Source organism: Anabas testudineus, chromosome 14, assembly GCF_900324465.2.
Source record: "Anabas testudineus chromosome 14, fAnaTes1.2, whole genome shotgun sequence".
Taxonomy (NCBI): domain Eukaryota; kingdom Metazoa; phylum Chordata; class Actinopteri; order Anabantiformes; family Anabantidae; genus Anabas; species Anabas testudineus.
Window position 1 is genome coordinate 14,132,199 of NC_046623.1, and position 12,304 is coordinate 14,144,502.

At 40.2% G+C, this 12,304-nt stretch overlaps 1 protein-coding gene across 5 annotated transcripts in view; it reads right to left on the minus strand.

Moving 5' to 3' along the window:
- The window catches only part of fryb (furry homolog b (Drosophila)), a 47,301-nt gene that overhangs the window by 25,693 nt on the left and 9,304 nt on the right, over positions 1–12,304 (minus strand). For all 5 annotated transcript variants that reach the window (XM_026370424.1, XM_026370423.1, XM_026370422.1 and 2 more), the window contains exons 2-7: positions 3,676–3,869; positions 2,122–2,175; positions 1,859–1,998; positions 1,461–1,551; positions 1,046–1,125; positions 799–879 (exon numbers count right to left, since the gene is read on the minus strand). In XM_026370424.1, coding sequence (XP_026226209.1) covers positions 799–879; positions 1,046–1,125; positions 1,461–1,551; positions 1,859–1,998; positions 2,122–2,175; positions 3,676–3,795 — 566 coding nt within the window. In that variant the 5' untranslated portion in view covers positions 3,796–3,869. The remainder of the gene's footprint in view (positions 1–798; positions 880–1,045; positions 1,126–1,460; positions 1,552–1,858; positions 1,999–2,121; positions 2,176–3,675; positions 3,870–12,304) is intronic.

Here is a 12,304-nt window from a genome sequence, read left to right on the forward strand (position 1 = left end):
CACAGGGGTTATCGCAACAGTTAAGTAAGTGGAACAATCATCAGCCTCCTGTTTAGTGTTGAGTGTTTAAATAAGATGCATATAAACAGTGTGATCCATAAGCTAAGCTGAAAACACACAAGCACAGATAATGCCAAGAATCAAGTATGCGTTCACACTGGTACTCGTGTGTGCACTCAACCTTTTCATAGCCCTGGTTGTAAATAATGTAAACAAATAAATAACACTGAAAAAGTGTCATAGAAATCTACTAGGGAGCTTAATCAAATGGAAAATCCACACAGAACAGACACTCTTGCTAAACACATTTACCAAACTAAATCTCAAAGTACTGTCTTCGATCCATTATGAGATTGATTGCTGTGTTAAGTGAGGTGACGGCTCAGCTACTGTGTGTGTGTGTGTGTGCGCATGTGTGTGTGACAAGAGTGACTGAGCTGCCCTGTGAGCCCACACCTCCTCTTCCATCACAGTAATAACCTCCTGCAAAATGGGAAAGTGCTCATCTTTCATCACACACAACATTACACAGACGGAGGACCATCATCAGGAGTGTCATTATCCGTAGTATTTACCAACACACACACACACACACACACACACACACACACACACACACACACACACACACACACACACACACACACACAGACACTCTTTACTTTCTTTTTCTCAACTGTGTGGATAAACTGGAAATTCACATTATCACGTTAATTAATTTGATCTGTACAGTATGCTGCAGAACCACAAGCACACATGCAGTATAATTATACTTGAGTGGGTGTGAGTGAACAGTACCTAGACTGAGCTACAACTCCCACTACTTCAGCATACAGATCAGCCACTATGTGCATGTTGCCTGTGTTGGGTCCCAGATACCTAAAAAGTAAACACAAACATCAAAATCAGCTTCATGTGTAATGCTTTCTAAAACTGTCATGTTATAGTTGTGAAAAATTTCATAATTAGCAGCTAGACAAGAAACCTGTGGTTCACTGAACCATTCAAATAAATAATTTATGTTTCTATATGTTATCATTCTTACCCTTCCTTGTATTTGAAGTGCTTGAAGGCCAGGTTTATAACCTCCTGGATGAGTCCATCTAAAAGAGGGTGAAGGGGGATCTGGATCGAGAGAAAAAGGTTTTCATTTTACTTTGTCATTTAACCAAATAAAATTAACTATTTCTTCCACTCCTGCTCAAAGTATTAAATCCACATTGGATCCAAGATGACTCCTGGTGTTTGTTTAAATGTAGTTTGTGTTGCACATGAGTAGACTGGGAACTACTGAATCTGGACAAGTGATGTGAAATAATACTTGACCAGCTGATTCCAGTGACATGGTGTTTGAGAGCAGACCTTTCTATTTTATAAGTTAAACCCACTAAAACTAGTAAGTCTGGGGAGACATAGAGCTTAGTGCAGAATATTTGATCACACTGTAACCTGAAACCCACCTGCTTTAATACTTCTATAAGCACTAGAGAAAAGATGAAGTCTATTGCCAGATCTCTCCGCTCCAGTAAGTAGTCCTTCTGTTGCTCATCACTGAGACAAGGAGAAACAGAAACATTAGTTTCACAATCACTGTAATAATGATGATGATGTGTGTGTGTGTGTGTGTGGGGGGGGGGGGTCCAAGTGCAGTGCAGTGCAAGTTGCCTATGATCAAATCTGCTTTTATTGACTTTCTATGAATCTAATCATTGTAGACAACATACTATAACTGTTCATAGTTTTAGAATAGCTGAATATGTGTATGACTGTGGCTATTTCATTTTCTCAGTCTATTACAGATTAAATGTGAGAAGAAAACATGTCTATGAATGAGGGTGTGCTGTTCGTGTTCTCTCACTTTTTTGATTTGGTGTTGGCCCTGGGTCGGTATTCGTGGGACTCATCTTCTAGGCCATTCTGCCTCTTGTACCAGTCAAAGAGAGTCCTCAACATCGACGGCAGACAATACTCAGCTAGAGAACTCATACTGCTGATCAGCTGCACAGATTGAAAGAGGGGTAGCAGATCGAAGTCACATTTTTAGCTAGATTTGATGATGATTTGATGATGATTGAGAAAAAAAAAAAAGGGCAGCACATATTGGTTATGGTGTGCACGCACCTGGTCGAACTGTGGGTCCTCTCCTCTCTGCAGAGATTTATTAAGTGGCTTCTCCTGTAAGATATGCACAAACGGAGGTAAAACATTAATGTCAGAAGAGACTAAGATAGTAAAACACACGTCACTGACAAACAAGCTTTCTTTATTTCCTTCCCAACATTTATATGGTGATGTTTAAACATGAACTGTCCTTCAAATTAAAATAACAAGTCCCAAATGGCTATAATCAAAAGTTAGACTGCTCAAATGTCACACTGCCTAAAATACTGAAACACATATGTTGGTGTTGCACTAGCCACATGTGTCTAAAAATATTTTAAAAACCTGATTTCTTCACATTCCCATATTAGACTAGGTTCTAAGGGATTATTGGTCTTGTTATGTTCATTTCATAAAATACATCAGGACATAATGACATAAAACATACAACAACACTGACACAAACAACTTGACCTTATGTTAGATTTTTATTATTTATTTATTGTCCCAAAGAAGAAGTTTCTAAAACACTGAGTCAGTGAGTGAAACAGATTAATTGAAAGGCTTGGACAGGACTGGCACAGTGGTAAGCAGTCTCAGTGGCTGTCTGTATGGAGTCTGCATGTTCTCCCCTTGCCTGTGTGAGTTTCCTCCTCATACTCCAGTTGCCCCCAGTCTAAAGATATGCAGGTTAGAAGCATATCTTACATCACTGGTGACTCTAAATTGTCACCAGTGATTCACGAGTGTGAATGTCTGTCTGTCTCTATGTGTGGCCTTGTGACTGTCCAGGGTGCGCCACGCCTTTCACCCAATGACAGCTGAGATCGGCTCCAGCACCCTCAAGACCCTTAACAGTATAAGCAGTACAGACACCGGATGGATGCATGATTATGTTACAGTACACCACATATGTGGTTACTATGTGGAAAGTGGAAGTCTTATCCTCTTTCTTTTCTTTCCTCTATTCCTTTTCTTTCTTTGGATTTGGAATTTACAACAGCAAACTGTTTTTTTTATATATATATATATATATATATATATATATATATATATATATATATATATATATATATATATATATATATATATATATATATATATATATAAAAATGTTGATATATGTGTGATATGAATATATTATTTGTAGCTTTAGCTTTTCCACAAATGCATAAGAGGTTAGAAAGAATATTATGAAAAAGGCAGAGTAATATGCATTTTAAACTCAGGCTTATGTGGGTTTTCCAGCTCAGGTGAAATACTACCCATATGTATGAATGTTACATTGGCTTCTCTCTGACTTCTGTCTAGTGCATGCTGGTGTTCGCTCCAACTGTTATGACCATGAAGAAAAACGGTTATCTTAGACACAGAAATAGATATTTTGTTAGGCTTGTTAGGAGATTTAAAAAGAAAATAAGCCAGGAAGACAAGTCTCTACTGTAGTATTTCGCTGAAAGTCACACTGCACTTCCTCTGCTACTGACTGACTCTGTGTAATACAATCAGATGAGAGCACAGAAATGTTGTAACCTGAGAAAGTAGGGTCGGAAAACGACAGGGGAAATCACTCACCAGTGGTTCGGCCATGATGATGCGAATCTTGCGTTCGGAGAGCAAGGTGAAGTTGGCAAACAGGCTTTTTAGGACGAACTCGCCCGGCTTGCTCTCAGGGTCCACATTGACAGGCGCCATGACAACAGGACCCTTCCTCTCTCCTGAGGTTCCACTGACTGGGGGGAGAGGTGGCTTCAGTCCTACTGGGGAGGCTAAGGAGAGTCAGGACACATGAGTTAGTCTCAAACAGACAAAGCTGAAACTACCACGATTCTGCCATTGATTCATTAAATTAGTTAAATTAGGAGTTTGCTTATATTTTGGCAAACTGTCTTCACTAATGTAATGTAGGATCATCTATCATATTAAAGTAGACTTAATGTTGGGACCACTGTACTACACTGATACTGAGTTATGAATTGTTTATTCACAATAAATAAAAATATGTACATCAGGTCTGTGAGTAATGGCTTAGAGAAAATTTCCAGCAGCTGAGTGCTAAGGGTTATAGAATACCTTCATTCCTCACTGAGCTGTGTATCACAACCAACTCTGCAGCTCAAACTGTGCTGATAAAAACTCAAATCAAAAGACCACATTACAATAAATACATTTCAGTTATTTTCAGAATGCCAGCATGCATGTGACCATATGACCCATTTCTCTCTTTGCACTCCCTTCCCCCTCAAATTAAAGTTAAAACTCCTGACATGACTAATTTATTTGTATGAGCCTGAATCCAAATATGACACTTCGCAGGCACAAGGATGGACACATACATACACGCATTTGCTGAGAAGATCCTTCTGATTATGTCAATAAAGAGAATAAAAACACTATTAACTCTTTTAATACATCATCATAAACAGACAGAGAGAAATGTATACAGGGAGTGGCTGGAGTCTAAAAGGAGAATGGGTGAGAGACGGACAACAAACAGACAGAAATAACGAGTGGGAACATTTGCTGTCATGCATCTCTAAGAATATTTATATGGCATTAAAATAGAACAAGCCTAACACTTCATCCGTGTTAACAAACAACTTGATTAAAGTTTACATATTGCACTGTGGACTACTGTTTCTGATGGTTTACCAAAGAAACCAAACAGACACCTACACAAATACTTCAAGTCACTGGCTTCACCAGCAGCCAACAAAGGAGGCTTGTGTGATTGGAGCAAATATGCAGGTTTAAGTTACAGAACGTGATGAGAACAATGAGATACATAAAAATCTTTTTTTTTTCCCATGAGGCGAAGACAAGAAATGATTCACTGGAGCATTTGCCAGACGTGACTGGTGTGTGTGTATGTGTGTTAACAACTCAGTCGGGTCTGGCTGACCTTTCATGACCACGTGACCCGACCTAGCTTGGATAGGTGAGATGTACATCGATACTAATTCCTGGACAAGACGCGGTCTCATGCAGCAAACTGTTTGTGTGAAACCTGAACGCTAATACGATGCAAACATGCATGCACATGACCACACACCCCTGCACCCTTACCAAGGCCCTTGATGAAGCTGATGACACTAGCCCTACTCCATTTAGTTGGCACTTCCATGGTGCAGACAGTCAGACAGACACGGATACAGTGGGTGGAATAGGAAGGAATGGTAGGACAGAGAAAGAATTGGACACTAGGAGAGGGTAGGAGGTTGTTTACAGGGAGTAAAATAAAGCTCCCATAATAACAAAAGTTATTCCTTGCGAGAAGTTAGATGTACATAAGAAGTTTGTCTTTATATCCAACTACTCCTCCATGATGGTGTCTACAGACATCCAGGCTGAGGCACCAACACTACAACTGTGAAACTTCATCCTTCAGGTAAAGTGAAAGATGTGGCTGAATTGAGACAAAAAATGCTCATGACAGTGGCGTTAGAGCTGCATTCCACATTCAATCCAAGTGAAACAGGAAGATATGCTGTATCCACAGACTGGAAGAGCCATAGCCAGAGAAGAAGTGCAGACGACTGGACACGTCAGAGCTGCGGTGTTGCAATCACGGATAAGGAGAAGCGTCTTCTCAAAATGACAGGAGAGGCAACAAACTTATTCCGTCACGAGCAAACTCTATCAACAGGGATTGAGAAATATTCCACTGCGCAGTTCCAACAGAGGCTTCTGTAGATCAGAGGTCGCATAGGGCCCCGTGCTTGAGAGCTACATGAGCCTACAGCCCAACTATCAGTTTCGACTTTAGCTTCTGCTCCGCCTCTGGTCTGCAGCCACACTCCATACAACAGCTTCTGTGACCTTGGAATCCCTGAATCCCTTTGGAAAGTTGTAGTGAGATAAAGTGCTTCTTTGAGAGTGGTTTTGTGGCTGTACTTTACTTGTCAGGAGCAGTTAAGTAAAGTCTACTCCCTGTGGAGATCAGACCAGAAGAGTTGGGTTGGAATTTCAACACTGCCCCGAGAGAGAGGCGAGGGGAGGAGGAAGGCACTATATATAGACCACTGGCGGTCACTCTCTTACATACCCACCACTCCCACTGACCCCTACTCACACACAAGTGTACACATGCAAATGCAGACATACTCACAGAAACACACACACACACGGACGTGCATAAAGTCATGTGGTCAAACTACACGGCAAATGTCACTAATCTACAGTTATTTTGATTAATATAACACAATCGGTTAAAGCTTTTTAGTGACATGTATTTAGGATCTGTGTGAATGTGTACATGGATGTGATGTTTGTATGTGTGTCAGTGAGGAGCAGAGAGTAGGAAGACTTAATGGCATCCAGCAGAGCTGTCGATAAAGCGCACCAGAGCATTTCCCGGACCCTCATAGATATTTGGATGACTCAGCATTTAAGGAGATGAATCAGCAGAAACCTGTCAATGCAAGGCTACCTTGGTTTACATTTTATAAGCTAAAATGTTTATTTAACATCCTGTGTGAGCTGACGGAGACAGAGAAAGAAAAAAAGAAAACAATGTATGACGAACTAATATGCGTTTGTTAGTTGAACAAAGTAAGACAATTTAAGATAAAAATAGACTGTGAAGACAAGGCAATTAATGAATTGTGAATTGTGTTAACACACATGTACATATCCTGACAAATGAAGCAGCTACCAAATGTTAAGTCATCATAAACAAGTTGACAAAAAAGAACAAGGGCCTAAACTGCTAAGTTCTACAGCAGGTTTTTGGGTTATACAAGCATAAATAAATCCTGTACTGCTTGTACAATTCATTGGCTAAGTAAAGCAGACGGTGATGACTCACTTTTAAAAGCACAGATAATTACTACAAACACTTTGTACATGCCAACTGCCCTTAACAAGAGAGCCATACAGCCAAACCTGTATGTCACAGGATGTAGCCATCACTGTGCATGATTAACATTTTCAGGCATTTTTGCTGTCTTACTGTCGGCTGCATTTTCGATAACTGACTTTTAGTTAGTCACAAATAAGTACATGACTCACTGACATATTCACATATACAGCTAATATAAATATAAATGATCTTGCACACAATTATATCAAAATAAAAGCCTCTACTATAGTGTAGTTTTTTTTTATTTATTTCATAACATCTCAGCTAGTTTGAATCACATATGTGTGTGTGGATGCAGCTGACACGACTATTTCACTGAAGCTGGAATGAGATGGAACAAGTTCAACTTGATGTCGTAATCTAATTATCTTGTGATTTCACTCAATAACAATTGAAACACACACCTAACTTGGTCTTACCCGTCCTGTTTCTTGGCCTTTTAGCCTTCTGGCTACTGTGAAGGTATTATTGTCATGACCTTGGAGCAGACAAGACTAAACTAGACTTTATTGGGCCTAGAGCTGAAACAAGCTACAACACACAGTCTCATCATGACGTCTGCCGTTTTTTTTTAAAAAAAAATAAAATTATAAATAGTGGAGGGAAACCAGTAACACATCCCCTGCAATTCCTTTGTAACCAACATAACCCCTGTTGACAGTAACTTTCAGCACACACCTAATATATGTGCTGCTGCACCACACACACAAAAACTATATCTAATGAAAGAACCACATGAAGGCTATTTAACAACAGAGCACACAGAGACGCTCCTATGTAACTCAAACTACACAGAAGCCCAAGTACTGTCAGTAAACGTGAATTCGCACAAGTACAAGACAATCTGTTAGCTCTATATATCAACAAAGAAGCACTCATACTGAGAATGAAAGGTGAGGACCATTAGAGTCCCTGTACTGCAATAAGACAGCTGTGCTTTCTGCTCACTGCAATGTCTCAGGTTCATAAGCTCACTGCTGATATCGGTGGACAGTACAGTATGTCCAGCTGGCAGCAGTCTGGATGATGATGCATTTATCCCAGACCGAGTCAGAGTGGCATGCTGTAGCTTTACCTTCAGTTTAATAGATCCTGACTCAATGACAGAGGAAGCCTTTTGACATGTAAACACAACATTAAGTAGAGCTGACAGAACGGTGACACACTTTGACTGTACAGATCTGATCTAGATTTACATTAACTGGCAGATTCAGGTTTTGTTTATCACTGTTCTTCAGTGTTAGGCACAGAGATTATTAAAAAAAAGTTAAAGTCTGACTTCTTTTGCTGAGTAATGCGTTGTATAATTAATATAGAAAACTGCTGAGGACACAGATTTAGCCTCAGCTAACCCCTGGAGCAAATGTCTCTCTATTTCTCTCTGTCTCTCTCAACCCCTTTGTCTTCCATTATTCCATTATGTAACGTTGCCAAATATTGACAGAGTGGATCATGGTGTATGCTGCCTGTTTTCTAGTCTCATCCACTCATACGAACACAGATAGACTCAAACAAAATAAGCGTCCTCTCTACACAGCAGGATCTGCTAAAGACTAGCTGGTCTGTTATAAGTCAGCACTGTACCACGCAGTTGTTTGGCACACCAGAAACAACAACTGAGATGTGTTAGCTATACTCACTCCCTCCTAAGGACTTGAGCAGAGACTTGAGGCTGATGTCAAAGAAGCCAGAATCCTGCTGGCTGGTCGCCATGGCTGCAGAGGCTATGTCGCCACGGTGACAGACAGCAGAGTGGGGATAGGATGGCAGGATGAGGTGTTGCGGACAGACGATGTAAGAGGAAGAGGAGTGTACTCCGAGAGAGAAAGACCGGGAAAGATGGAGAGAAGATGCGGGTGGGCATCCAGCGATGTGGATGCTGCGGCTGTCTGCTGCTGAGTGTGTGTGTGTGTGTGCATAAGAAAAGAGAGTGTCAGAAAGGAAGGAAAAAGAGAGCAGCACTTAGCGTTGCCTGTGTGCTGTGTTGCTATCTTGCTGTCTAACACACCCCATCCCCTCCGTGTTTTGCTCTCTCAGGACAGTGATACACAGATGTTGGCAGACGCAAGCAGCCAATCCTCTTAGAGGAAAGACAGAGAGAGACAGGGAGATAGAGATGGGGAGAGAGGGAGGGAGAGAAAATATACAGTGCATTGTACTGCACAGGGTCAAAGCAGAAAATAGAGGGAGGGAGGATGAGATGGAGAAAACAGGACAATGTGGAGACAACAAAAGCAGGAATACTGGAATAATTACAATGGAAGAGGCAAAGAACAGTGATGTTATGTTTCCTGATCATTGTTTTGTCTTGCAGTTAGTGCTGAGTGAGCATGATGCAAACCCACCCAAACCAATGAGAGCCACGAGAAAAGATGACAGGCAAGCTCCACTAACAAATAGCCAGGAAGAACAACCGGTCAAAGGCATCTATTCTGCCCAAGTTCCTGCTTTAATAATAACAAAGTTCATTTATATAAAGCACTTATCAAAACAAGAGATTACAAAGTACATGTTATACATGAATTTTACACATGGATAACAGCACTGGGTGGGAGCGGAGAGACAATACTCAGAAAAATAATACAATTAAAAAGAAACTGCAGCAATAACCAGGCTCAGGGTGCGTGGCCATCTGACTCAACCGGTTAGGTTGAGAGGAAAGCAGAGAGAGAGAAAAGAAAAGCAAAGAGACAACAACAAGCAAGCAGACAAGAATATGAGACAATGGCCAGCAACTTCCTGGTGCCGCCAGCCAAAAGGACCTTAAAACCTCCTCCAAAAACTCTGTGTTAAATCTTACACCTGTTGTGATCTGGACAATTTATCTAATCGCTTTAACCAGTAAGCCTGCTTTACACAAAAGGCAGAAGTAGAAGATGATTCTGCACTTATATAGGGTACATGTAATGTATGTGCTGCTCAGCTGATTAACTTGCTGGTTAGTATCTTGGCTGACATTAACCTTCCAGTCTAATGATGAAGTGAAATTCTTTATAGTAAATTAAAAACTGCTTAAATATAGTAATATTTGATATACATCTTCTGCCTCTCACTTGAAACTATCAAATATTTCCTCCGAACATAAAGGTATGATGGCCATCATGGCAATGACACTGTGGTCGGGAGAGTATTACTGGAAGTGGATAAGTAGGGTCATCATGTAATTCTCTGTAATTTACATGACATGTGAACAGGCGAGGGATGAGAACAGAGGCAGGGGGAGAGAAAGTGTATAAGATACAGTTTCATGCAAAGCTGCAGCTCACAGGAGAGCTACTGAGCACAGGATGGCCTGGTTCACATTAACAGACAATTACAGCCTAATCTCAAAGGAGGAGAACTATAGCAGAGAACCACTGCAGGCCTGTGGCTGTCTGCTTCCTCCACCGTAGTCCTGGGCCAAATAGTATCAGCAAATAATAATTTAAGTGTTTGTGTTAACTTGCTTACAATTCAGAGAATCAACCCAAACTGACAATCAAAGAGCAGTCAGCCAGATATGATCATGTGAACGTGACTGTCCAAACGCCTGATGTAAGCTGTCTGTGTATAACCTAAAGTAAATGGTGCAGCAAGTAGCTAAACTCAAACATAATTACTAGATAATAATTGACCAATGCCTGTTCTTTATTATCTGCAACCTTGTGTGTGTGTGTCTCTGTGAGTCTTGTGCTTGAAAATGTCATGATTAATATTTGTTGACCAGCCGGGGAATCATGGGGTGTTTTTATTGTTATATATTGGCAAACATGACACAGATAGTTTTTTGTAAGATGAAAAGTTGCGATGCAGAGTAACAATTATTTAAGTCAGTAGAGCAATAACTTTTCAAATTAAGGTGTCTGTTTGACACATGAACTTCAGTTACTCTCTATAAAGAGGGAACACCTGCTGGACAGACATGCGGAAAGTCTGTTTTTGTTGGAGTATACTGTACGTTCTGTCCAAGATATGAAAATCTATTCAAATCCATGAGCTGAAATAGGAATATTGGCCACAGAGTGACACACATACAGTTTATTCAGCTTACAAATGAAAATCATGGACATGAAGACACACACACACACACACACCCTAATGGAGCTCCTCAGATTCCACACATTCTGAGCAGGGGCCTCGGCATGCCAGCTGTTGGAATGTGACTCCTACACACACACACACACACACACACACACACACATACAGTACATATACTGGCATATGCACATACATGTGTACAGTACATATGTTCACAGACATAAACTGCATTTAACCTCAAATTAATCAAATTAAATATCTGCTTAATCTTTTTATTTAAACACACACACACACACACACACACACACACACACACACAGTTTCCTGTCAGTACATAAAATAGTTCACAGAGCCTAGAATTACTTGTGTACATTAGAGACATGTACTGTATACAATACCAGATATTCCAAATGTCATCAAGATGACATGACTACATTTTTCACTCAAATGAATCTTGAATAGCTTAAAACTTCTCTGTCACTCAGATCAATGTGTTACAATACATCACTTCATTCTGACAGTGTGTGTTTTGATCATACTAGTGCTACTTTTCCTAAAGCTCAATGTGACACCATCAACTGACCCAACGCCCAGAACAGATTACTATCACATGACAAAGAGAAGCAGCTAATCCATGCACTGAAGGAGAGGACAGAAAAGGTTACTGATTACATTTGTGTCAATCCATTAATCTCTGAATGAAGTACTGTTTTATACGTTCTAAATAAAACCTAATCCACCAAAGACAGCAATACCAACATGCGCTACTCATCTGCTTTTCTCATATGTTCTTGTGACGTTTGCTTGTGGGTGTTAACTGGTCTCTCATACCGCTGCAGATGAGTGTGAAAAAAAACCACACGGGGACTATTTGTGGCACAGTTCACACACTGGTGTCTCCTTGACACAGCTGGGTCAATCAAATAGTTAACTGTTGTGTGTGTCACTACATTTCATGCCAGGAATACCTGTCTCCACAACACCGAAGCCTCAGTCATGCAGACTATCACAGTTCCATTACCTTTCTGATCTATGTACTAATTTACTGTAACATCACTTTTACTTTTACATATTTGTACATTTGGAACTCTCTATCTCATTACAGATTTCCCCTTTCACCCTCACTGTATGACTATATTCATCTCCCCCTTTGAAGTCAAAAGATATTTCTATTTTCAAATACACAAACGTATGTGTATATATATACACACACACACACACACACACACACACACATATATACATATACATATACATATACATATACATATACATATACATATATATGTATATATAGTGACTCCCAAAACCCTTCCGTGTTACTCT